Here is a 26,759-nt window from a genome sequence, read left to right as displayed (position 1 = left end):
GCGAAACTGGAACAGACGTTAACTATCAGGTGTAGGAACACGCTAACCAACTTTCGCTTATGTGGTGTCACCGCCAGACACCACACTTGCTAGGTGGTAGCCTTTAAATCGGCCGCGGTCCGTTAGTATACGTCGGACCCGCGTGTCGTCACTGTAAGTGATTGCAGACCGAGCGCCGCCACACGGCAGGTCTAGAGAGACTTCCTAGCACTCGCCCCAGTTGTACAACCGACTTTGCTAGCGATGGTTCACTGACAAAACACGCTCTCATTTGCCGAGACGATAGTTTAACATAGCCTTCAGCTACGTCATTTGCTACGACCTAGCAAGGCGCCATTATCAGTTACTATTGCTATTGATTCATGTACCGTCAAGACCGACGTTCTTCAGTAACGGATTAAAGTTAAGTATTCCACCAGCTACGTCCTTTTTTCTAAATTCTAATTTCCTTGTCCTGTTCCAGACCTCACGCCAGCCTGCGTGAGCTAAAACGCGTACCTTTCGGCCTCCTTCTAGTAACACGGTGTTGGCTCTCCTGCCAACCAAAACAGCTTATGTCGCACAACTCCTTCTTTGTCTTGCGATTTTTTTTTTTTTTGGCATCAGTGAATGAAAGAAGAAATGAGCTATCTGACGTCGCCAACTTTTTTTGTTACTAACACATGTCGTAAGTTAAAAATGAAGGAAAGTATGTTTTTCTTCTTGTCCCAAAATTTGTGTTGTCTCTTCATAATACTTACGAGTATAAATTAATGTTCGTTCCTATACTGTACACATAATGAAAAAAACCATGCATTGCTACGTGTAAACAAAGTGTGAAATTTAATACCCGTGATCCATACTAATACGTGTACAAATGATGAAAATACAAGCAACAAACAGAAATTTTGCAACCTTGCATTTATTTTGCCACAACATGGTATAAACGAGTGATAGCAAAGCATGAACAATGTAAAGAATACACGGCTTAAACAACTGCAACTTGCATAGCAGTAGACGAAAATGTTCTTCGTTTTCTCCAAATTAACAGATTTGCACACGCATTCCAACAACTGGTCAATGCGCTCGCTATGGTGTGTGGCCATCTCTGGCAGCAATAAAGGCCTGACAACAACGGAGCATTCTGTATGGAATTCAAATCGGGAGGGCGGCCAGGCCACGCCGTGCGTGCAGTATCTTCCGTTTCCAAGAAAACATCAACCGCTCGTGTTCTATCCTGTATACCGCGCGGGCTCAGCCGAGCGGTCTGGGGCGCTGCAGTCATGGACTGTGCGGCTGGCCTAGGCGGAGGCTCGAGTCCTCCCTCAGGCATGGGTGTGTGTGTTTGTCCTTAGGATAATTTAGGTTATGTAGTGTGTAAGCTTATGAACTGATAACCTTAGCAATTAAGTCCCGTAAGATTTCACACACATTTCAACATTTCTATCGTGCATTATCGTCCATCAGTACGAAGTGTAGGCGTACAGCACACAGCACCTCGCAACAACCGTACACGAGGTCCCAAAACCTCTTCAAGATATCTGACAGCAGTCAAACCTTGCCAATTCACCCATACGTTGGATTGTTTGGGGGAGGAGACCAGACAGCGAGGTCATCGGTCTCATCGGATTAGGGAAGGACGGGGAAGGAACTCGGCCGTGCCCTTTCAAAGGAACCATCCCGGCATTTGCCTGGAGTGATTTAGGGAAATCATGGAAAACCTAAATCAGGATGGTCGGACGCGGGATTGAACCGCTGTCCTCCCGAATGCGAGTCCAGTGTGCTAGCCACTGCGCCACCTCGCTCGGCCACCCTTACAATTTCGAGCTATGAACATAATCGCTGCCCATACCATTAGCGATCCTCCTCGATATCGGTCTCATTCCTCAATGTTCAGGTCTCCAAATCGTGTTCCAAATTCTCTTTAGATACGAATCCGTCAAGAACCACTCTTCAGATCAAATCGGGATTCATCTGTGAAAAGAACATTGAACCACTGTTTGACTGTCCCTGTGACATGTTGACGACTACACTTCAGACGTCCCATTCAGTGAAGACGCGTCAGAGATACACATACAGCAGGTCTCCAACAATAAAGACCACTCTGCTGAAGTCTTTTGCACACCGTTTGGATCGATACAACGCCTCCGGTGGATGCTACGAGGTCAGATGCCAGTTGCCGAGCAGTACTAAGGCCGTACCATCGAGCCCTTACAGTCAAATAAGTCTTCTCTTTATGAAGTCTCACGTGATCGACCGTGGCCCGGTCTTCGGGCATGGATGTGTGTGATGTCCTTAGGTTAGTTTGGTTTTAAGTAATTCTGAGTCTAGGGGACTGATGACCTCAGATGTTTAGTCCCACAGTGCTCAGAGCTGGTCTTCGGGATGCAGTTTCAGTCTGTGTAAACTGTCGCCACATCCGAGAAACAACAGAACGATACACGTTACGCCATCGAGCCACATCAGGTGTCGACTGTCCTGCTTCCATTCTCCCTATGGCCCTCCACCGCAAAGAATCTGGTAGGCGTCTTCTCAGTGCCATACAGCACCGTCTGTTTCTGCGCACATAGCAAATGAGGATGTGGGTCTACCTGGCAAACACTACTCCGGTCGATATGTGACGTGACGTCACCGTTGGCGTGGTTTTCCGTTGACTGAAATGCCATTTTCTGTGCAGAACACGATCATACGGACATCTGTTGACATTTTGTATGATTATATCGTGAATTAAGACACAGGACGGAGAAATAGCGGTATGTTGCTTTATTTTTGGACAACAATGTAATTGAGTTCAATCTACATGAACTAAGTTTTCCAGAAAACAAACCCAGTACATTACAACGTGCTTCTTGTGGCTATACCGTAACACAGTACAGTTAAAAATTCTATAAACAGCAGTACATGAAACGCCGTGTCGTAAACAAGTCACGCTCTGACCTCGTTAAGAAGCAGAAATACAGCTTCTCCGCCGTATCGTTTTTTTCCGTGCTGCAGACACTCCACCGTCGGCGGAGCTCTAGAAATAGGAAAGATGTGTGAGGAACGGCGGTGCAATTAAATGCAGCGTTGAGAGGACGTTATGAACACGCGACAGGTGTCCGCCGGTGTCTCGCAGTCGGAAATAAAGCGCAACCAGTTCGCGGGGTCGCCGCGCGCGATGACTCGACGCGACCAACGGCGGCCAGGACCCAGAAATACTCTGCCGCCCTCGCTGCTCACTGCGCCCGCCCCACTATTGCCAGCTACGGCGCACTCGTCACTGTCTACAGCTGTGGCCGGCAAATCGCGGCCAGCGCAGCCGTTTCGTGCAACACCCAACGCCATCTGTGTCTTGCTCGTAAAACACAACTATGATACAGGATGACAATTACTGAAATACACTACTGGCCATTAAAATTGCTACACCACGAAGATGACGTGCTACAGACGCGAAATTTAACCGACAGGAAGAAGATGCTGTGATATGCAAATGATTAGCTTTTCAGAGCATTCACACAAGGTTGCCGCCGGTGTTGACACCTAAAACTTGCTGACATGAGGAAACTTTCCAACCGATTTCTCATACACAAACAGTAGTTGACCGGCGTTGCTGGTGAAACGTTTTTGTAATGCCTCGTGTAAGGAGCAGAAATGCGTACCATCACGTTTCCGACTTTGATAAAGGTCGGATTGTAGCCTACTGCGATTGCGATTTATCGTATCGCGACATTGCTGCTCGCGTTGGTCGACATCCAATGACTGTTAGCAGAATATGGAATCGGTGGGTTCAGGAGGGTAATACGCAACGCCGTACTGGATCCCAACGGCCTCGTATCACTAGCAGTGGAGATGACAGGCATCTTATCGCCATGGCTGTAACGCATCGTGCAGCCACGTCTCGATCCCTGAGTCAACAGATGGGGACGTTTGCAAGACAACAACCAACTGGAGGAACAGTTCGACGACGTTTACAGCAGCATGGACTATCAGCTCAGAGACCGTGGCTGCGGTTACCCTTGACGCTGCATCACAGACAGGAGCGCCTGCGATGGTGTACTCAACGGCGAACCTGGGTGCACGAATGGCAAAACTTCATTTTTTCGGATGAATCCAGGTTCTGTTTACAGCATCATGATGGTCGCATCCGTGTTTCCCGACATCGCGGTGAACGCACATTGGAAGCGTGTATTCGTCATCGCTATACTGGCGTAGCACCCGGCGTGATGCAATGGGGTGCCATTGGTTGCACGTCTCGGTCACCTCTTGTTCGCATTGACGGCACTTTGAACAGCGGACGTTACATTTCAGATGTGTTACGACGCGTGGCCCTACCATTCATTCGATCGCTGCGAAACCCTACATTTCAGCAGGGTAATGCACAACCGCATGTTGCAGGTCCTGTACGGGCCTTTCTGGATACAGAAAATGTTCGACTGCTGCCCTGGCCAGCACATTCCCCAGATCTCTCACCAACGGGAAACGTCTGGTCAATGGTGGCCGAGCAACTGGCTCGTCACAATACGCCAGTAACTACTCTTGATGAACTGTGGTATCGCGTTGAAGCTGCATGGGCAGCTGTACCTGTACACGCCATCCAAGCTCTGTTTGACTCAATGCCGAGGGGTATCAAGGCCGTTATTACGGCCAGAGGTGGTTGTTCTGGGTACTGATTTCTCAGTATCTATGCACCAAAATTACGTGAAAATGTAATCATATGTCAGTTCTAGTATACTATATTTGTCCAATGAATACCCGTTTATCATCTGCATTTCTTCTTGGTGTAGCAATTTTAATGGCCAGTAGTATATACTGAAAAAAAGAAAACTTTGAGGTTCGCCGATGACACTGTAATTCTGTCAGAGACAGCAAAGGACCTGGAAGAGCAGCTGAACAGAATGGACAGTGTGTTGAAAGGAGGATATAAGATGAACATCAACAAAAGCAAAACGAGAATAATGGCAAGTAGTCGAATTAAATCGGGTGATGCTGAAGGAATTAGATTAGGAAATGAGACGCTTAAAGTAGTAAATGAGTTTTGCTATTTGGGGGGCAAAATAACTGATGATGGTCGAAGTGGAGAGGAATATAATGTAGAGTAGCAATGGCAAGGAAAGCGTTTCTGAAGAAGAGAAATTTGTTAACATCGAGTATAGATTTAAGAGTCAGGAAGTCGTTTCTTAAAGTATTTGTATGGAGTGTAGCCACGTAGGGAAGTGAAACGTGGACGATAAATAGTTTGGATAAGAAGAGAATAGAAGCTTTCGAAATGTGTTGCTACAGAAGAATGCTGAAGATTGGATGGGTAGATCACATACCTAATGATGAAGTATTGAATAGAATTGGGAAGAAGAGAAATTTGTGCTACAACTTGACTAGAAGAAGGAATTGTTTGGTAGGACACATTCTGAGGTATCAGGGGATCACCAATTTAGTATTGGAGGGCAGCGTGGAAGGTAAAATCGTAGATGGAGACCAAGAGATGAATACACTTAACAGATTCAGAAGGATGTAGGTTGCAGTAGGTACCGGGAGATGAAGAAGCTTGCACAGAATACAGCAGCTCGGAGACCGGCATCAAACCAGTCTCTGGACTGAAGACCACAACAACAAAACCACATTATTCAATATGTGAACGTCACTACAGATATTGGAATTTAGGTAATGACATGTTCGATATGGCTGCCATCATTGGCGATGATGTGGTGCAGACGAATCGTGAAATCCTGCATGACCCGCTGAAGTGTCGGATCATCAATGCCGTCGATGACCTCCTGAATGACGTTTTTCAGCTCGGCAATGGTTCTGGGGTACCTTGTCTTTAATGTAGCCGCACAAAAAGGAGTCACATGTGTTCAGACCGGAGAATATGGCGGCCTATTGGGTCCCATGCCAGTGACCTCCAGGTATCCCGGAAGCAGAAAGCGGTCCCCAACGTGTTCCTCTAGGACATCAAACACTCTCCTGCTTCGATACGGTCGAGCTCTGTCTTGCATGAACCATATGTTCTCGAAATCAGGGTCACTTTGGATAATGGGGATGAAATCATCTTCCAAAACCCTCATCTACCATTCGGTAGTCACCGTCCCATCAAGGAGTATCGCACCGATTATACCGTGACTGGATATTGCACACAATACAGTCACCCGTTGAGGGTGAAGAGACTTCTCTATCACGTAATGCGGATCCTCAGTCCCACAAATGTCTCAATTTTGCTTCTTGACAAACCCACCCAAATGATAGTGGGCTTCGTCGGTAAACCAAACCATATTCATATCAAACTCCTGTTCGTCAATTCTGTGGACAATAGTGTTGGCGAAACACAACCGCTGTTCCACGGCTCTGAAGCTTAATGGCTGATGGGTTTGAATTTTGTACGGCAAGAGATGCAAGTCTCCAGGTTGATTCCCACCTGTTGTGCAGCTCGTCTGATCGATTTCCAGGGGCCGGTTTGAAACACACCGCGTGTCTTCTCCATGTTTTCAGGCATCTTCACTCTTTTTGGACGACCAACGTTGCCAACGCTGTCATCACGAACACTACCCGTTCTATCAAATTTGCGAATCGAATTATTGATTGTTACCACAAGTGGACCGGTTGTCTTCGACTTGAACACGGTGGCAAACTTCTTTTGCGCCGCAGTTGGGTTATTATTGTTCGCATAGTACGCCTTCATAAGCGCTATACGCTCATACAAGCTGTACAGTGACATTTTCATGTGCAAATGACCAACAACAACAAGACGTGTGCGCTTGCGCATACTAATTCCCATCATGTCCAGCGATCAACCGTGCAGTTTGAACGTGCTAACGCAAACTGTTCAGTACTTATGACGATTTATTTCATATAGTTCAATAACTGTCACCCTGTATTCTAGCCTAGCGGTTCATGCGCGTGGAATCTCGACATCAGTACACGTGACTGGTCTCACATGCCCTTACAGCTTCCATCACTTTTAATTCGGATTGTTATATACGCAATGGAGGGAAGTGTTAGTAAATGAAGTAATATAATTACCAATCACTTTAATATACCTGTTTAAAACTAAAAGCCGGCCGGAGTGGCCGAGCGGTTCTAGACGCTACAGTCTGGACCCGCGCGGCCGCTACGGTCGCAGGTTCGAATCCTGCCTCGGGCACGGATGTGTGTGATGTCCTTAGGTTAGTTAGGTTTAAGTAATTCTAAGTTCTAGGGGACTGATGAAAATGGTTCAAATGGCTCTGAGCACTATGGGACTCAACTGCTGAGGTCATTAGTCCCCTAGAACTTAGAACTAGTTAAACCTAACTAACCTAAGGACATCACAAACATCCATGCCCGAGGCAGGATTCGAACCTGCGACCGTAGCGGTCTTGCGGTTCCAGACTGCAGCGCCTTTAACCGCACGGCCACTTCGGCCGGCGGGACTGATGACCTCAGCAGTTAAGTCCCATAGTGCTCAGAGCCATTTGAACCATTTTTTAAAATTAAAAAAAAAATATTTTTGTCAAAGAGCATTCACACAAAATAGAGATCCATATAAATAAGCTGCTATCAATATAATGCACATATTCAGGGTGACATTTTTTCGATACACTCATGGCACATAGTAACAGAATGTTCACTTGCAGCTGTTACATACATATCTGATTTTTCTGTTTTTGCTTTTGCAGTCCACACACCGTCCTCGTGAGCTCGTAGTTGATTCCACTTCAGACCTTTTCACTCCACAAAACTCTCCAATTCTCTCAGTTACCTTTTTTTAGCTGAGTTTTTGACATAGCCCTTTGCTGAAGGTGGTCTTGCAGAAGCGCAAAAGAAAGCTGCTCCAAGACTTCTCTTTTTCACAGTTGTTGTTTCTTATTGGCGTTGAAAATAATAGCGACATCTATTTCCCTCCTCTTCTACCTCGTAAGGGTATGTCGTGATGACGTTACAATTCTTACAAAATACTAAAATAAGATACCAAGCAAGAAAACACTAAAAAACAGTACTGCATACATGCGTGCATGGGAATAACCTAAGTGGAGCTGACCATAAACTGACACCAGTGTACGAAGCTAGTCCGTGACGCCCTAGAACTCCTTGTTGTTAACCTAGCCGAAAGTGCTGTTCTTGAAATCCCAAATACAGCATACCAAACTATTCCTGGTCACTTATAGGTATTGAGGAGATAGCTTCCTGGAAGCAATTCTCAGCCATTGTATTAATGCGAAAATATTCTAAGTGGTCTCACTGACCACATTAGTGTACTTACGGGTTAAAGGAAGCAGCAGAAATAAATACAGAGAACGAAAGATTATCAGCAGCTTGCACAGAAACCAGACATGAAAGGGAAGCAGTAATTGAGAAGGGAATGAGACAGGGCTCTGCTCTCTCCCCGATGTTATTCAGTCTGTACGTTCAAAAGCAGTAAAGGAAACTAAGTAAAAATTTGGAAAAGAGTTTAAAGTTCAGGGAGAAGAGATCAAAACTTCGAGGTTTCCGATGAGATTGTAACTGTGTCGAAGAGGGCAAGTGACTTGGAAGAGCAATTGAACAAAAGGGACAGTGTCCTGAAAAGATTATAAGAGGAACATCAACAAAAGTAAAACAAGGATAATGGAATGTAGTCGAATGTAATCATACAACGCTGAGCGAATTAGGTAGTCAGGCAGTACTAAGCAGTAGATGAAGTTTGCTGTTTGGGCAACAAAATTACTGATGACACTTGAATCAGAAAAGATATAAACAATGTATTCACAATAAGAAGAAAAAAGTTTCTGAGAAAGAGGAACTTGTTAAATCTAATACGAAGTGTTAGGCAGTCTTTTCTAAAGGTATTTGCTTGCAGTGTAGGATAAAAAATGTCGTGTGACTAGGGCCTCCCGTCAGGTAGACTGTTCGTCGGGTGCAAGTTTTTGGATTTGACGCCACTTCGGCGACTTGCGCGTCGTTGGGGATGAAATGATGATGATTACGACAACACAACAACCAGTCCATGAGCGGAGAAAATCTCCAACCCGGCCGGGAATCGAACCCGGGCCCTTAGGATTGACATTTTGTCGCGCTGACCACTCAACTACCGGGGGCGGACGCAGTATAGGACGTGGAGAAGTGAAACGTAGCTGACAAACAGTTCAAACAAGAAGAGAGTAAAAGCCTTTGAAATGTGGTACTACAGAAAAACCTGAAGACTGACTAACAAATGAGGACGTACAGAATCTAACTGGAGAAAGAATTTTGTGGCACAAAGTGACTAAAAGAAAGGAGTCTATGGTCACAACAAAGTACAGTACGAAAAAAAAAACACGTTTTCGAAACCCTGTAAGTATCTCCCATGGCGACATGTAAGTTTGAAAGTGCCTGAAACTTTCCTCTGTAATGGAGAGAAAACGTGGCATCCTGCAATATCACCCCTAGACTCGGCAATGCTTCAGACAGCAACGTGTCTGTAAACGAGAAAAAAAGGCCAAACTCAGAAGTTCATGTGACGTCGTGTTAATGGTGTCACACTGGCACCGAATTTCACCACAATTCTACCCAATGCCATCGTGGATGTATCCCACGATGGGTAGGTCGTTAGGCCCCCTCTTACCCACATTTCACCTTTCGACGACTCTGCTATGGAGGTCATAACCGAGCCACCTAGTGTGATAATTACGCGGTTCTCTTACGAGTAGCTGAGGGGAACATTTCAGACACACAGTCTCTCTGAATCGACCCCTCAGGATGTGGCATAAAGGGCGGCAATGAAACTATCCCTTGGTTTGCAGGGTGGAGTGACACACATTTCGCGGTCGAAGATGACTTGACGGTGTTCTGATAATTCACCCCATTCTAAGGACATCGTTGTAACCCCTTTGTACGTGATCAGACGCTTTGGAATGTAGTGCGACTGCAATTTTTGCTGTAGTATTCGGTGTGGAATCACATTAATTTCATAAAATTTAGCGCTATGAAATTTAGTTCTTGCGGTACTTCACACGGAAAAAACCACGAGTTTTTCAATTATGTACTGCAAACTCGGTCGCCTGTGAAGAAAGTAATTTTCCATATGTAACAATAGCTGACAGGCTTACCAGAATGTATTACTACACGGTCCGAAACTGGTCATAAGCTAGCAACTTCTTGCATACAATTCCACAATGATATTTCCTGAGAATCGGTACACATGCGACAGCATGCGCTACAAATGTGTTCCAAAACGCCGTGCGTAAAAAGGAAACATTTCCGACACTCAATAGTCAGGTTCTACTGGTGACAGAAAGGCATTATGAAGTACTGTGAATAGCCCTTGGGATAGGGACCACTTGTATACCAAAAAGAAGGATAGCCTTAGTATCAAAATATAAATATTACATACTTCCTGTTGCTTAGGCAAATGGAGCAAATCGTTTGGTCCTTTTTGCATTTGATGTCATCTACGGTTCGCCTGAAGGGGCTCACGGAGGCACCATTTAATTTATGGTCAGTTCCGGAAAAATCCTGAAAAAAGCATTTTTCACTATTTATTTCCCCGTCAGTAGCAGATACCTAAGCAACTAACCGCAGCAAATTGATCACATTTTAACGATTCCTTCTCTAGGAATTTATCTAGTAGTCCCATCTTCCCGTTATCAAAAATATTTATCCATTATCGAGAAACACTACAAAAACATGGTTTTTGGGTATCAAAGCCGAGCCGGTGATACTATGTTGTTTATGCACTGCAGACAGCTGAAATTCTGGCAATACATTCCAAAGATGCCGATCTCGAACAACTCTGAGAATTTTCTTTATGTCTTTGTCCGAGATACAGAGGTTACCCTTCTTGTACACGTGAAACACGCACGTAAAATCCGGTGTGAGGCGAAAATGTATCTTATAAAATGACGGAGAAATATTTTGTAAAATGTTTCCGTTATCATCAGAAGTGTTCTGGGAACCCCATGTTGTGGTACTGAGGCATATTCAAAATTTTAGTGCACGTAAAATCGGGTCTGAGGTGTAAAATTAATTTTGCTCTATTTTAGTTTCACATAAGTAGACTATCAAAATATTACTGACCCGTAAAGTTCTTTTCATATGCTTGAGAAATCCTGCTCTAGCAGGAAAAAGAAAGGAACCAGCAAAGAAGTGCTCTTATCGGAGAACAAAATAGACGAATACGCTCGTGTCTAAAAAACATTTCCACGTACTTTTAAGACTATATCCCAGAAAAAAAACTCCCAGAAAGAAAAACATTTAAATCTTTGCTCGATGACAACGTATTTCTCTTTCTTCCAGAAACGCTTTTCTTGCAATGCCACTATGCATTTCATATCACCTTTGCTTCAGCAATCAGCACCCTCTTCGCTATGCAAACAGCAGTCTATTGATTATAGTGCCTCCTTTCCTAATCAAATTCCGTCAGCATTGTCTGACAAACCAATTACGCTTCAATAATCTTGTTTTCGTTTTGTAGGACTTTATTTTGTGAACTCTGCTCGAGGCACTGTCCATTCCGTTCAAATGATCCTCCAAGTATTTTGCCGTGTCTGACGTAACTACAATGTCATATGCAAACCTCAAAGTTTTTATTTATTCTACCTGAAGTTTAACTCCTTTCTCAAAATTTCTCCTTGATTTTCTTTACTGCTCGCTCTACGTACAGACTGCGTAACGCGGGGATAGGTAGCAGCCCTGTTTCACTCCCTTCTCAGCCAGTGCCTTCATTTTACGTCCTTCGGCATTATGACTACACTCTGGTTCCTTTGCAAGTTGCAGTCTTTCGTTCCCTGAACAGCTGCCACAAATGTGGCTCTGCCTTTCTTTGGTAAATCATCTAAAATAAGTCCTGAGATCAGTATTGCTTAGTGTGTTTCTATTTTTCTCCGGAACGCAAATTTATATTCTCCTATGTCGGCCTGTATCAGTTTCTCCGTCCTTCTGAAAATAATTTGTGTCGGTGTCTTGCAACCAATAGCTTATTAAACTTACTCTTCAGCAACAACCATACCTGTCAGTGCCCGTCTTCTTTAGAACTGGAATAATTACATTCTTCTTGAAGTCAAAGGGTACGTTCCCTGTGTCACATACCTTGCAGCGGTAGCGTTCTCGCTTTCCACGCCCGGGTTCCCGGGTTCGATTCCCGGCGGGGTCAGGGATTTTCTCTGCCTCGTGATGACTGGGTGTTGTGTGATGTCCTTAGGTTAGTTAGGTTTAAGTAGTTCTAAGTTCTAGGGGACTGATGACCATAGATGTTAAGTCCCATAGTGCTCAGAGCCTATTGAACCATTTTTTGAACATATCTTGCACTCCAGGTGGAGTACTGTTCTCATGTCTTACTTTCCCTAAGGTCCCAATAATACTGAGGAAATGTCCACTCGAAGTGCCGTATTTCGACTTTTGCATTATCATATCAACCATCACATCATCTACTCCATCTTCTCATTGCATGGTATTGCTTTCAATTTTTTTTCATTTTTTAAAGTCATTTTATACGTTCTTTCCCACTCCCGGGAAAGAAATATCTTATCAAGAACTAAAGGCAACAGTAAGGATTAGGAGACAGAGCAGGACAAGTTTAGCTGTAGCCTACTTATTGACGGATTTATATTTACTGATAATATGCCATGACTCATCACAGGCATCCAGCAAAAGAAAAGAGCTAATTCGTCGAAACAGAGAGAACGTTTACGAAAAGACGAATAGGTTACACATAGCAGTACTAAAGGCAGTAACTTCTCCTTTTGGTCAGTGCGAGGTTACGCCCAGAAGGCAGTGCTATGTCCTTCTCCGTCCACTTCTATTTAACGGAATAAACTGTTCATGGCCTTGTTTGGAACACGGCTGGTAGCCTCTGCATTATATTCTGGAATTGCATAGGCCAACCTGCCGACTGCGTCGAACACTCCCAGTTAATCGTCTCCACCCACGGCCGTGAAGTAGCCTTAATGGACGTACGTGCTGACTGTGATGGGTGGCAGAACCTTCGATGCAGCATTCCTGTACACGAGAAGCTCTGCAGACTGAGGAACGCTTAGTGTTCACTCAGGATCGGAATAGAATGTCCCATTCGTCAGGCGCGTCAGAGAGCACTTTGTTCTACCTCCGCAGGTTCTCGTCGTCGAGAGGAAATAAGGTTGGAATTTTGCGTCCGTTCTACGGTGTGGTTACTACAGACGCATCATAGATCTGGCGGGTAAAGGTGTCAGCTTGCCGCAGCCTAGCCTAACTTTCCAATAAGGAGAGAAACGTTTACAACAGGTGGCACCTCACTCTTTCGGGTATTTGTCAGAAATGATGCTCCACCACCGTCAGCTGCTGCGAAAACCTCTACTATTGCTATCTGTTTCGGCTGTTACATGACATCATCAGGCACAAGTAGTTCGTCAATAACAGAACATGTGTGACGTCCGTCTCAGTGTACATAACGTCAGAAACATGAACTGGACAACAGAACTCAATACACAGTATTTAAAGATTGTTCATAAGAACAGTACCAGTAAATCCCCCATCCCTGATTACTAAAAGCACCAATTTCCCTTGCATAAAACAACTAGTTTTTGACGCAGCTCAACTTTTAGGCTGGCATATTTCGTGAACTATGTGTCGTACAATAATATAAGTTTGCAAGTAGATGTAGTAGTATATGCGGGTAGCGTCTGCAAAATGTGTAGCAAATGGAGCTAGAAGAGAAAAAGTAATGAATTAAAACGTTGTAACAGATGCTGAAATCTTACTATGTGAACAGCGAAAATGTGGTAAGAAAAGAACTCTTTTCCTTCGATTATTTCGTGGGGGAAATCGGGGAGTAAACGTTTTATAGAGGTGTGAAATTATGTACACATATAATTAGTTCGAAGAGGCCAAGTGCTGTCATTCTCAAATCCTGGAGTATAAGTAAACTGTGATCAGTGTGTGTGTGTGTGTGTGTGTGTGTGTGTGTGTGTGTGTGTGTGTTTTACACTGTCTCAAGGCGTATGCACAGTTTCTAACTTCAATACTTGACTTATCTTACTCTAAAGATTTAACACTATAAGTATTAAACCTTTAAAGTAAGATGACACCTCTCAGTAAATTGGTTATGACAGCTTTCTAAAACTTTAAAATTCGGTTAATAATTCTATCAAATACTGAAAATCAGTTTTTTCTCCCTGTAAGCCGTTAGATAGGTGACCTGAACTGGAACTGGGTGAGCTACTGATCTTTTCAGCCATTTAATGACATCGTATCCAAAATACAAACTTGTGGATTTGTCTGTTGCTGCGACAATGCCAATAATGTCAACAATGTCGGCGTAGGAGTAGTGGTTAAGAAGGTTAACTATGAACAATTGTCTCCACAGATTCAGTGCTGATTACTATTACGTTACCAAGACAATGGATCTTCTGATCAGTGTTTAAACTTTTTGTGTTGAGTTCCGGTGTCCAGATCGTGTTTTTGACATAACGTAGATTGGGACGGGACGTCACGTGTCTATCCACATAGATGCTGTGTTAAAGAAGCCCTTGTGGCTGATGATGTTCAATAACAACAGAAAGTGGTTGTAATAGTGAAGATAAACCTTGATTTTCCAGAAGTATTTGAGACATATTTATGCGTTCACGATCTGCAGAATAGAATATGCAACTGATTTCACTTCTACATCTACATCTACATCTACCTACATCTACATATATACTCCGCTAACTACCAAGCGGTGCGTAGCGGAGGGCACAATTCGCGCCAAAGTCATATTTCCCCCCTCTGTTCCACTTGCTGATCACGCGAGGGAAAAACGACTGTCTGAACGCCTCGGTACGAGCTCTAATTTCCCTTATCTTTGAATGGTGATCACTGCGCGATTTCAAAGTTGGTGGTGATAATATATGCTCTACGTCGTCGGTGAAGATCGGATTTGGGAAATTAGTGAGCAGCACCTTCTGTTTAGCGCGCCGTCTATCTGCAAGTGTGTCCCACATCAAACTTTCAAAGAGATTCGCAACGCTCTCGCGATGGCTAAATGTACCAGTCACGAATCATTTCGCTCTTCTTTGGACCTTATTAATCTCTTGAATCAAGTCCAACTGGTAATGGTCTCATACAGACGGACAATACTCTTTAAGACTGGAAGAACTAATGTATTGTAAGCTATTTCCTTTGTTGAAGAACTGCACCGCTTCAGGACTCTACCAATAAACCGCGATCTAGAGTTCGCCTTACCCGTTATTTGTGTAATCTGATAGTTCCATTTGAGATCATTTCAAATAGTCAGACCCAGATACTTGACGGACGTTACCGCTTCCAAAGACTGGGCATTTATTTTGTACTCGTACATTAATAGGGATTTTCGCCTTGTTATACGCAGTAGGTTACACTTACTAATATTGAGAGATAACTGCCAGTAATTACACCACGCATTTATTTTCTGCAACTCCTCACTCATTTGTTCACAACTTTCGTGTGATACTACTTTCCTGTAGACTACAGCATCATCGGCAAACAGCCTATGGCCGCTGTCAATACCATCAACCAGATCGTTTATCGTTTATGCAAATCGTAAAAATCAGAGGAACTATTACGCTACCCTGGGGCACGCCTAAAGTTACGCTTGTTTCTGTTGAAGTCTCCCCGTTCAGGACGAGATACTGCTCCCTGTCTGTAAGAACACTTTCTATCCAACCGCATATGTTATCGGATAGACCGTAAGCGCGCACTTTTGTAGCAAGCGTCAGTGCGGAACTGAGTCGAACGCCTTTCGAAAGTCGAGAAATATGGCATCAACCTGGGAGCCGGTATCTAGAGCCTGTTGTATATCATGCACAAAGAGGGCCAGCTGTGTCTCGCATGACCGCTGTTTACTAAAACCGTGCTGGTTTCTGCAGATGATCTTCTCAGAGTCTAGAAAGGTCATCATGTCTGAACATAAAATATGTTCCATGATTCTACAACAAATCGATGTCAGTGATATTGGCCGGTAATTATATGCGTCCGATTTTCTACCCTTTTTATAGATAGCTATGACCTGGGCCTTCTTCCAGTCCCGTGGAACTTTTTGCCGTTCCAATGATCTCTGATAGATGACGGATAAGAATGGTGCTATATTTGTAGCATAGTCAACATAAAATCTTACGGGGATACCATCTGAGCCAGATGCCTTCCTGGCGTCTAAGGATCTTAACTGTTTTACAATCCCAGATACACTAAACACTATGTCAGCCACCCTTTCGTTTGTTCGATAATTGAAAGGGGGAATGGTGGTGCACTTCTCTATCGTAAACGAGTTTTTGAAAGCTAGGTTTAGAATTTCGGCCTTCCGTTTATCATCATCAGCTACATTGCCCTTACTGTCACTTCAATGTAACTGTAGTTTTACTTAGCGACAATTTTATCCATGATGATGGAGCGCTCAGGTTTCTGCATAGGAAGCCTAGATTGGTATGAAGCCACTTTCCTGAGCAATATAGGAGGTACAGAGAAGGGCTTCTCAGTCATGTGGACAGCAGCAGAGATGCATTGTATGAAATGCACCTGCGAAATTATGTCGTCAATCATTTCTACACAGCCCAGTCATTGCCCGATAAAAACAAGGGTGCGGATTCATCGCAGGGCTGCGCAACATTTTACCTGTCAAGAAGCTTCACAAAAGTGTCGATTCAACAGCAGAGAGGTAAGAAATAACATTTTTCTATGACATCTTCGTATCTTTATGATAATTATGTCTGTGCAGAGCTTATAAGAGATAGGAGATGATGTGAGTCTCTCAGTAAATTTCTTGCTCGAAGTTCATATTACATCAGCTTATTCTGCTTTTACAATGAGCTTTGGAAAGACGCGAAGAAAGGCGAAAAAAATTTCATTGTAGTTAATATTGGTGAACAGGTTCTCAGGGGATCGACACATAATTTTGACCTGACTAACGCATGTTCTTTATTTTACTTTGGCAGTATCAAAGTAATCTACGTTGTATGCTAATTCAAAATTTTTTTAAACCTTTTTTCTTCTGAGAGGTTTCATTCTGGCAGGCCTGTGGTCAGATTTGTTTTGCTTTGGCTGATTTCTTTTCCTCTAGTGAGAAGGTATTGACGTTGATAGTTAGTAGACTTCCTAGCTGTAGCATAAGAATTACACTAGTTAGACTTTTGTGTGTAGGCTTCAGCTGTCGAAGCGCATTTCCCCTGTCGCACTTTGACTGTTTACAACGGAGTCCCCATCATTACCGTTGTCTCCACCATCACTGCGACATCTGCAGAGATAAGGGCCAGGTTATTGTGTCTTTACAACGTACGTCTACATCTACATCTACAACTACATAGATGCTCCGCAAGCCACCGTATGGTGCATGGCGGAGGGTACCCTGTACCACTACTTGTTCTTTCCTTTCCTGTTCCACTCGCAAATAGAGCGAGGAAAGACGACTGTGTATATGCTTTCGTATGAACCCTAATTTCTCGTATCTTATCTTCGTGGTCCTTACGTGCAATGTATGCTGGCAGCAGTAGAATCGTTCCGCACTCAGCTTCAAATGACCCTTCTCCAAATTTCACAATAGTGTTTCTCGAAAAGATCGTCTCCTTTCCGCCATAGATTCCAATCTGAGTTCATAAAGCATCTTTGTAACACGTATTGTTCGAACCTTCCGCTAACAAAACTAGCAGCCCGCCTCTGAATTGCTTCGATGTCTTCCTTCAGTCCGACTTGGTATGGATTCAAGTCTAACAGGACCTCACGAAAAGGTCGCACCAGCATCCTGTATGCGGTCTCCTTTATAACTGAACTACTCTTCCCTAAACCTTTCCCAAATAACCGAAGTCGACCACCGTTCTCTTACGCTCCGTCCACCTCATATCGCTTTGCAACGTTAGACCGGATATTTAAACGAGATGACTGTGTCAAGCAGGACATTCGTAATACTGCATCCGATCATTACAGGTTTGATATTCCTACTCATCCGCATTAACTTACATTTTTGGACATTTAGGGCTAGCTGCCATTCATCACACCGTCTGGAAATTTTTTCTAAGTCGTCTTGTATCTTCCTAGAGTCACTCAACTTCGACACCTTACCGTACATCACACCATCATCAGCAAACAACCGCAGATTGCTGCCCACTCTGTCCGCCAAATCATTTATGAGTATACAGAACAACAGCGGTGCCATCACAGATCCCTGGGGTGCTCCTCATGATACCTTTTTCTCTGATGAATACTCGCCGTCGAGGACAACATGTATGTATGTGTGTATGTATGTATGTATGTGAACCGGGGACCTAGAAATGACGGAGAGGCTTCGTCCCCGCCTCAGCCGCAGTGGTCCTCAACCCCACGACGACTACCGCAGTCCGCCCCTCCGCCGCCCCACACCGAACCCAGGGTTATCGTGCGGTGCGTCCCCCCCCCCCTCCCCAAGGGAACGTCTCACACCAGACGAGTGTAACACCTATGCTTGTCGTGGTAGAGTAATGGTAGAGTCCGCGTACGTGGAGAACTTGTTTGCACAGCAATCGCCGACATAGTATGGCTGAGGCGGAATAAGGGGAACCAGCCCGCATTCGCCGAGGCAGATGGAAAATCGCCTAAAAACCATCCACGGACTGGCCGGCTCACCGGACCTTGACACAAGTCCGCCGGGCGGATTCGTGTCGGGGACCAGGCGCTCCTTCCCACTCCGGAAAGCCGTGCGTTAGACCGCTCGGCTAACCGGGCGGGCGAGGACAACATACTGGGTTCTATTATTTAATAAGTCTTCGCGCCACTCACATAACTGTGAACTTATCCCACACGCTTGTCGTACCTTCGTTAACAGCCTGCAATGGGGCGCCGTATCAAATGCTTTCCGGAATCTAGAAATGCGGAATCTGGCTGTTGCCTTTCATCCATAGTTCTCAGTACATCATGTGAGAAAACGGCAAGCTGAGTTCCGCACGAGCGATGCTCTCTAAAACCATGCTAATTGGTGGACATAAGCTTCCCAGTCCCAACAAAGTCTATTATATTCGAACTGACAATATGTTCGAGGATTCTGTAGCAAAGAGAAGCTAGGGATATCGCGTGTCAATATTTTTAACCTTCCCATTTACTGGAGTCACCTGCGTGTTTATTTTCCCAGTCGTTTGGGACTTTGTGCTCGGCGAGAGATTCACGATGAATGCAACCTATGCAAGGTGCCAATGCCATAGACTACTTTTTGTAAAATCGGACGGGGATACCATCCGGACTTGGTGATCTAGTTGCTTCCAAAGTTTTTAGTTGTTTCTCTACGCCACGGATGCTTTTCCTATGCCGTCCATATAGAGGCCTGTCCGACGTTCAAATGCTGGTATGTTTGTACCATTCTCTAGTGCGAACGGTTTCTCGATCGTGAAATCTAAAACTCCAGCTTTCGTTTTGTTACCTTCATTTTGTTACCTTCACCTGCCACACCAGACTGGTCAACAAAGGACTGAATGGAGGCCTTAGACGCGCTTAGCGATTTTACCTATGACCAGCACTTTCACCGAGCGAGGTGGCGCAGTGGTTAGCACACTGGAATCGTATTCGGGAGGACGACGGTTCAATCCCGCGTCCGACCATCCCGATCTAGGTTTTCCGTGATTTCCCTAAATCGCTCCAGGCAAATGCCGGGACGGTTCTTTTGAAAGGGCACGGCCGACATCCTGCCCCATCCTTCCCTAATCTGATGAGACCGATGACCTCGCTGTCTGGTCTCCTTCCCCCAGACAACCCCAACCAACCCCCAGAACTTTCTCGGGTTCTCTGCCAGATCTCTTGCTAACGTGTGATGGTGGTAGTTGTACGGTTAGCGCATAGAAGAGGCAAAGCCTAATACGAGGGCTATCCACAAAGTACATTACGTTTTCGTTTGTGTCCGTTAGGGGTGGGGCTAGCGCGGCCATCTTGGTGTCATGGCATTCCGCCGCTCGGTCGGCATCCTGCCGTGCTAGTGAGTGGTTCGTGCTGTACTCCGTTGAGTTACTGTGACAGTTTGAAATGTCAGCGTTAATTGAAAATGCCGCGAAGTACACCTGTACACCGATAGAAATCTATCGGCAGCTTTGTGAAGTGTATGGGGACAATATAATCACTGAAAGTGGAGTGCGTCAATGGGTCATAAAATTTAAAAATGGCCGAACTAACGTTCACGACGAAGAGCGAAGTGGAAGACCCAGCATAGTAACTGCCGAACGTGTCGAAAAAGTCGATGCCGCGGTCCGTGAAAACCGTAATTTCACAATAACGGAACTCACTCTGAGTTTTCCACAAATTTCACGAAGTTTGTTGCCCGAAATCATTACCGAAAAGCTTGGTTACCACAAGTTTTGTGCAAGATGGATACCAAAAATCTTGACAGAGATTCACAAAAATCAGCGAATGGCTGCAGCGTTAACGTTTTTGGACGCTTACGAGAAAGATGGCGACTCATTACTCGATCGCATCGTTACTGGTGACGAAACATGGGTTAAGCATGTGAACTGCGAGACAAAATTGTAGTCATTGCAGTGGGGGCACACAAATTCCCCCCAAAAACCCAAGAAATGCATGCAGACAATGTCGGCAAGGAAGGTGATGGCGACTGTCTTTTGGGACAGAAAAGGTGTGATTTTTGTGGATTTCCTGGAAAGGGGCACTACAATAAACTCTCAAAGGCATTGCCAAACTCTGCACAACCTCAGAAGAGCAATACAAAACAAGCGCAGGGGTAAGTTGGGCCCAAAAATCTTGCTGATTCACGACAATGCCCGGGCCCACACGGCAAATGCCACTCGAAGTTCTCGAATCTTTTAAGTCGGAGTTGTTTCTCATCCGCCGTACAGTCCCGACCTGGCACCGAGCAACTTCCACTTATTCCCAGCAAAGAAGAAGTGGTTGGCTATGCAGCGTTTTGATGACGACGCACAGCTTCAAGAAGAGGTAACCACGTGGTTGAAGGCGCAGGCGGCCGAATTTTACGAGGTGCATTCAAGTTCTAAGGCCTCCGATTTTTTTTTCTCCGGACTGGAAAGAGTTAGAAACATGCGCATTGTTTTAAAATGAGGCCGCGTTCATTGTCAATACGTCCCAGAGATGGCAGCACCGTACGGTAGATGGAATTTTACTGCCAGCGGCGAGAATGAGAACTGTTTTAAATAATTAAAATGGCGACGTTTTCCTTACTTCAACAGCGTGCAGTCATGCGTTTTCTGAATTTGCGTGGTGTGAAACCAATTGAAATTCATCGACAGTTGAAGGAGACATGTGGTGATGCAGTTATGGATGTGTCGAAAATGCTTTCGTGGGTGCGACAGTTTAATGAAGGCAGAACATCGTGTGACAACAAACCGAAACAACCTTGGGCTCGCACAAGCCGGTCTGACGACATGATCGAGAAAGTGCAGAGAATTGTTTTGGGGGATCGCCGAATGACTGTTGAACAGATCGCCTCCAGAGTTGGCATTTCTGTGGGTTCTGTGCACACAATCCTGCATGACGACCTGAAAATGCGAAAAGTGGCATCCAGGTGGGTGCCACGAATGCTGACGGACGACCACATGGCTGCCCGTGTGGCATGTTGCCAAGCAATGTTGACGCGCAACGACAGCATGAATGGGACTTTCTTTTCGTCGGTTGTGACAGTGGATGAGACGTGGATGCCATTTATCAATCCAGAAACAAAGCGCCAGTCAGCTCAATGGAAGCACACAGATTCACCGCCACCAAAAAATTTCGGGTAACCGCCAGTGCTGAAAAAATGATGGCGTCCATGTTCTGGGACAACGAGGGCGTAATCCCTACCCATTGCGTTCCAAATGGCACTACGGTAAAGGTGCATCCTACGAAAATGTTTTGAAGAACAAATTCCTTCCTGCACTGCAACAAAAACGTCCGGGAAGGGCTGCACGTGTGCTGTTTTACCAAGACAACGCACCCGCACATCGAGCTAACGTTACGCAACAGTTTCTTCGTGATAACAACTTTGAAGTGATTCCTCATGCTCCCTACTCACCTGACCTGGCTCCTAGTGACTTTTCGCTTTTTCCAACAATGAAAGACTCTCTCTGTGGCCGCACATTCACCAGCCGTGCTGCTATTGCCTCAGCGATTTTCCAGTGGTCAAAACAGACTCCTAAAGAAGCCTTCACCGCTGCCATGGAATCATGGCGTCAGCGTTGTGAAAATTGTGTACGTCTGCAAGGGCGGTTACGTCGAGAAGTAACGCCAGTTTCATCGATTTCGGGTGAGTAGTTAATTAGAAAAAAATTCGGAGGCCTTAGAACTTGAATGCACCTCGTACTACGAAGGAATTTCCGAGCTCGTCCATCGCTGCGATAAGTGCCTTAATTTAAATGGCAACTATGTAGAAAAGTAGTATTTAAGTGTGGCTTTCATCTGTATATAATAAAAAAAAATTCCAATACTTTATTTATTTTTAATTCCAAAACGTAATGTACTTTGTGGATAGCCCTCGTATGTGCAGAACACGACGATGAAGAAAGTGAAAGAGGACCGTGCGGCTGAGGGACCGGTCTGGTCTACACACCTGCGCCTGTTCTCCGGCGGCTGCAGCCGCGACGTGTGCAGCGGCAGCGCCATGTCCCGCGGCATCTGGGCGTCCAGCTTGTCCTCGCAGCGGCACTCGGTGTGGTTGTAGAAGGTCAGCTTCTCCACCACGTAACCCGCGCCGGAGCCCAGCGTCGTCGACTGGAAGCACACCACACACAATACGGTCAAAACACACTGCTCACACAGCCAGCATTTTTTTTAGAAATTTTAGAAAAAGTAATGTACAGGCAGCTTCTCAATCATCTGACAACAAGTAACATTATCAAGAACACAGTTTGGATTCCTGAAGGCTTCTGATATCGAAAAGGCTATTTACACCTACAGTGAGAATGCACTTAATTCATTAAACCACAAATTACAAGCAGCAGGTATTTTTTGTGATTTGTCAAAGACATTCGATTGTGTGAACCACAACATCCTTTTAAATAGAATGAGATTTTCACTCTGCAGCGGAGAGTGCGCCGATATGAAACTTCCTGGCAGATTAAAACTGTGTGCCAGACCGAGACTCGAACACGGGACCTTTGCCTTTTGCGGGCAAGTGCTCTGCCAATTGAGCCACCCAAGCACGAATCACGCCCCGTTCTCACAGCTTTACTTCTGCCAGTACCTGCCTTGGTAGAGCACTTGCCCGCGAAAGGCAAAGGTCCCGAGTTCGAGTCTCGGTCCGGCACACAGTTAAATTTGCCAGGAAGTTTCATCCTTTTAAATAAATTAGAATTCTATGGTGTCACGGGCAGTGGTGCAAAATGGTTCAAGTCATACCTCACTAACAGGAAACAAAGGGTGTCAGTGCAAGGGACTAGTGAATTACGTCAACAGTCATCACCAGAATGGGAAGAAATTACATGTGGTGTCCCACAAGGATCCATCTTAGGGCCATTGCTTTTTCTTGTGTACATTAATGATCTCTCATCAGTTACACTGCCAGAAGCAGAGTTCGTTTTGTTTGCAGATGACACAAGTATTGCAATAAATAGTATGTCGAGTGTAGTTCTAGAAAGATCTGCTAATGATATTTTCATGGATATCAATAAATGGTTTAAAGCCAACTCACTGACATTAAACTTCGAAAAGGCTCACTATATGCTATTCAGAACCTGTAAGAGGTTTCCACCCAGCATATGCATAAAGCATGAAGAAGAGCAGATAGAAGAGGTTGACAGTCTTAAATTCCTGGGATTACAACTTGATAATAAATTCAGTTGGGAGGAGCACATCACAGAACTGCAGAAATGCCTTAACAAATCTGTATTTCCAATTCGAGTGTTAGCAGACATAGGCGACATAAAAATGAAAAAGCTTGCATACTTTGCCTACTTTCATTCCATAATGTCATATGGTATAATATTTTGGGGTAAATCTTCAAGTCAAACAAACGTTTTCAGAGACCAAAAGCGTGTAATATGTATTATTTGTGGAGTAAATTCACGGACGTCGTGTAGAAACCTCTTCAAAGAACTGGGTATACTAACTACTGCCTCTCAATATATTTACTCTTTAATGAAATTTGTCCTAAATAATATATCTCTTTTTCCAACAAACAGCTCAGTTCATACATACAATACTAAGAAAAAAATGATCTGCACAAGGACTTAAAAGCACTTACTTTAGTTCAAAAAGGGGTCCACTACTCAGGAACACTCATCTTCAATAATTTGCCAGCAAACATAAAAAATTTAGTTACAAATAAAGATCAGTTGAAAAGGAGCCTGAAAGACTGACTAGTGGCCAACTCCTCCTGCTCCATTGACGAATTTTTTAATAGAAACAAATAATGTATTGTATATATTCATACTATTGGTACTGTTATTTCAGCTTAAAAAAAAAGAGATGTTCCACATCCACGAGGATCTCCTCAACTTGGATCTATGGAACGAAAAAGTAATCTACTCTCATACCATCAAATGGGCGATTCTGTAGCAGGTGCAGTCGGTATGACCAATACTCTACTACACGTGAGCATATGAGCGTACATGATGCGACAATAAAGTAATGAGACCGATTTTCTTTGCAAGATGCGGCAACCCTGCAGGCTTGTGTAGGCACAATATCTTTGACCTTGGTATATAAGCTGCTTCTAGTCCAAGTGGCACATCAATGAAACTGCTCAGTCGTGAGTTGTGCTGTAATAAGTTAACATGTATTTGTGTCTCACGTCACGGAAATGGAACTGCATAATATTGTGCAACTGTGTGCCATTTCTTTTTGGGTGAAAACGCGACGACAATTTACACTAAACTTCAGAAGGCTTTTGGAGAGGAGGTTATGTCAAGAGCTCAAGTTTTTTGTAGGCATAAAATGTTTAGTGAAGGCAGAACGAATGTTGAATATGAAGACCGCAGTGGACAACCATCAACCTCACAGACGGGAGATTGATTTTCTTTGAAACATATGGCATCCCTGCAGGCTTGCGTAGGCATAATATCTTTGTCCTTGGCATATAAGCTGCTTCTAGTCCAAGCGGCACATCAATGCAACTGCTCAGTCGTGAGTTGTGCTGTAATAAGTTAACATGTATTTGTGTCTCACGTCACGGAAATGGAACTGCATAATATTGTGCAACTGTGTGCCATTTCTTTTTGGGTGAAAACGCGACGACAATTTACACTAAACTTCTGAAGGCTTTTGGAGAGGAGGTTATGTCAAGAACTCAAGGTTTTCGTTGGCATAAAATGTTTAGTGAAGGCAGGACGAATGTTGAAGATGAAGACCACAGTGGGCGACCATCGCCCTCACGGACGAATGTCAACTCGGCCAGGGTGTGTGAACTCGTACGATCTGATCGAAGATTATCCGTGAAAATGATTGCAGAAGAACTGAACATCAATCGAGAAACGGTTTGTCTGACAATAACTGAAGATCTTGGTATGAGAAAGATTTGTGCAAAAATTGTCCCCAAAAATCTCACACCACAACAGCGAGAAACACGGAAAAATGTGGCAGCCGATCTGTTAGAGCAAACGGAAATCAATCCAGATTTGTTGAGCAGTGTTATCACTAGTGACGAAAGTTAGTTTTTTCAGTTCGATCCAGAGACAAAACGCCAAAGTTCGCAATGGTGCTTAAAGGGATCACGACCGATAAAGAGCTTGCATGTCAAAGTCGAAAGTGAAATGCATGCTTGTCCGCTTCTTTGATTCCAAGGGAATTGTTCGTAAAGAGTGGGTGCCTCCTGGACAAACAGTTAACCATTATTACTACTAAGAAATTATAGAAAGACTTCGTGAAAGAGTTCTTCGTGCCCATGCCAACATTGCTGATAATTGGATTCTGCATCAAGATAATGCGCCATCCCATACTGCTGTTAGTACAGCAATTTTTAACCTCAAAACAACTTTCAGTTCTACCACAGCCACCTTATTCACCAGATATCGCTCCGTGCGACTTTTTTCTATTTCCAAGAGTCAAAACGGCGGTCAAGGGACACCATTCTCAAACAATACAAGATGTTCAAAACGCTAAGACGAGGGTCTTGGAGGATACTACAGAAGATGAGTTCCAGAAATGTTACCATCAGTGTCAGAAGCGCAGGAAAAAAGTGTGTGCAATCAGAAGGGAAGTACTTCGAAGGAGACAATAATAAACTTGACTAAAACGGTAAGCAACTTTTTTTCACATCAGTCTCATTACTTATCGTCACACCTCGTATATCGTCACTCTAACAAGGCATTAATGTTGAGGCGTTTTACAGAGAGATGAAGTCACACATCCAGAAGTATTTTTGCTAACGTACGAATGATGGGTAGAACAACATAATGCTTCTATGTTTACAAATAGTCTGCCATGAGCAGAACATAACCTTTTTTTTCTTCACCCGCGTTTCAGTAACATCAGTGGGTTTTCCTCTGCTGTGGAACAACCAAGAAATGGTGCCTGGGAAAATATATAGTTTGGAATTGAGCTCATGACATTCAAAACGATCGAAAAAAAGTAACTACTACAGTAACATAACAATGTACCTACCACTGTCACCGAACTTTATAAGATACTAAACTGAAAGCCTGTTATAAAGGGCTCAAGAGAACCAATGACATCTTCTGCACATGTAATGGAGGAGACCAAAATATTGACAACCCCCTAGTAACCTGTGGTAATTTAAATAAAGAGAAGGGCGCTTTATGGAAACGGCGAACATGATCCATTAATAAATCGTGAACTAACAACTGATTTTTAGAACCTCTACAAATAGCTAAGATTCTCAGTTGTATGAGAGTTCTCTGGTTGGAATGAAAAATTCATACACATCTTGAATAACTTGGTCGTATGCAAGAATGCCAACATATTTGTAATTCATACAATCACTGACATTTATTAGATTGTGTGACATAAGAAAACTACAAACATGTGTCCTTCCATGC

General features: G+C 44.2%; 1 protein-coding gene across 1 annotated transcript in view; it reads right to left on the bottom strand.

Annotated features, from left to right (window-relative positions):
- The window catches only part of LOC126416207 (uncharacterized), a 1,274,366-nt gene that overhangs the window by 33,867 nt on the left and 1,213,740 nt on the right, over positions 1-26,759 (bottom strand). Inside the window, exon 4 of the mRNA XM_050083799.1 lies at positions 22,376-22,536. Within this exon, the coding sequence (XP_049939756.1) occupies positions 22,376-22,536 (161 nt within the window). The remainder of the gene's footprint in view (positions 1-22,375; positions 22,537-26,759) is intronic.

Source organism: Schistocerca serialis, chromosome 8 (assembly GCF_023864345.2).
Source record: "Schistocerca serialis cubense isolate TAMUIC-IGC-003099 chromosome 8, iqSchSeri2.2, whole genome shotgun sequence".
In the NCBI taxonomy this organism is placed as follows: Eukaryota; Metazoa; Arthropoda; class Insecta; order Orthoptera; family Acrididae; genus Schistocerca; species Schistocerca serialis.
Note: the sequence above shows the minus strand (reverse complement) of the source record. Positions and strands in the feature narration are given on the sequence as shown.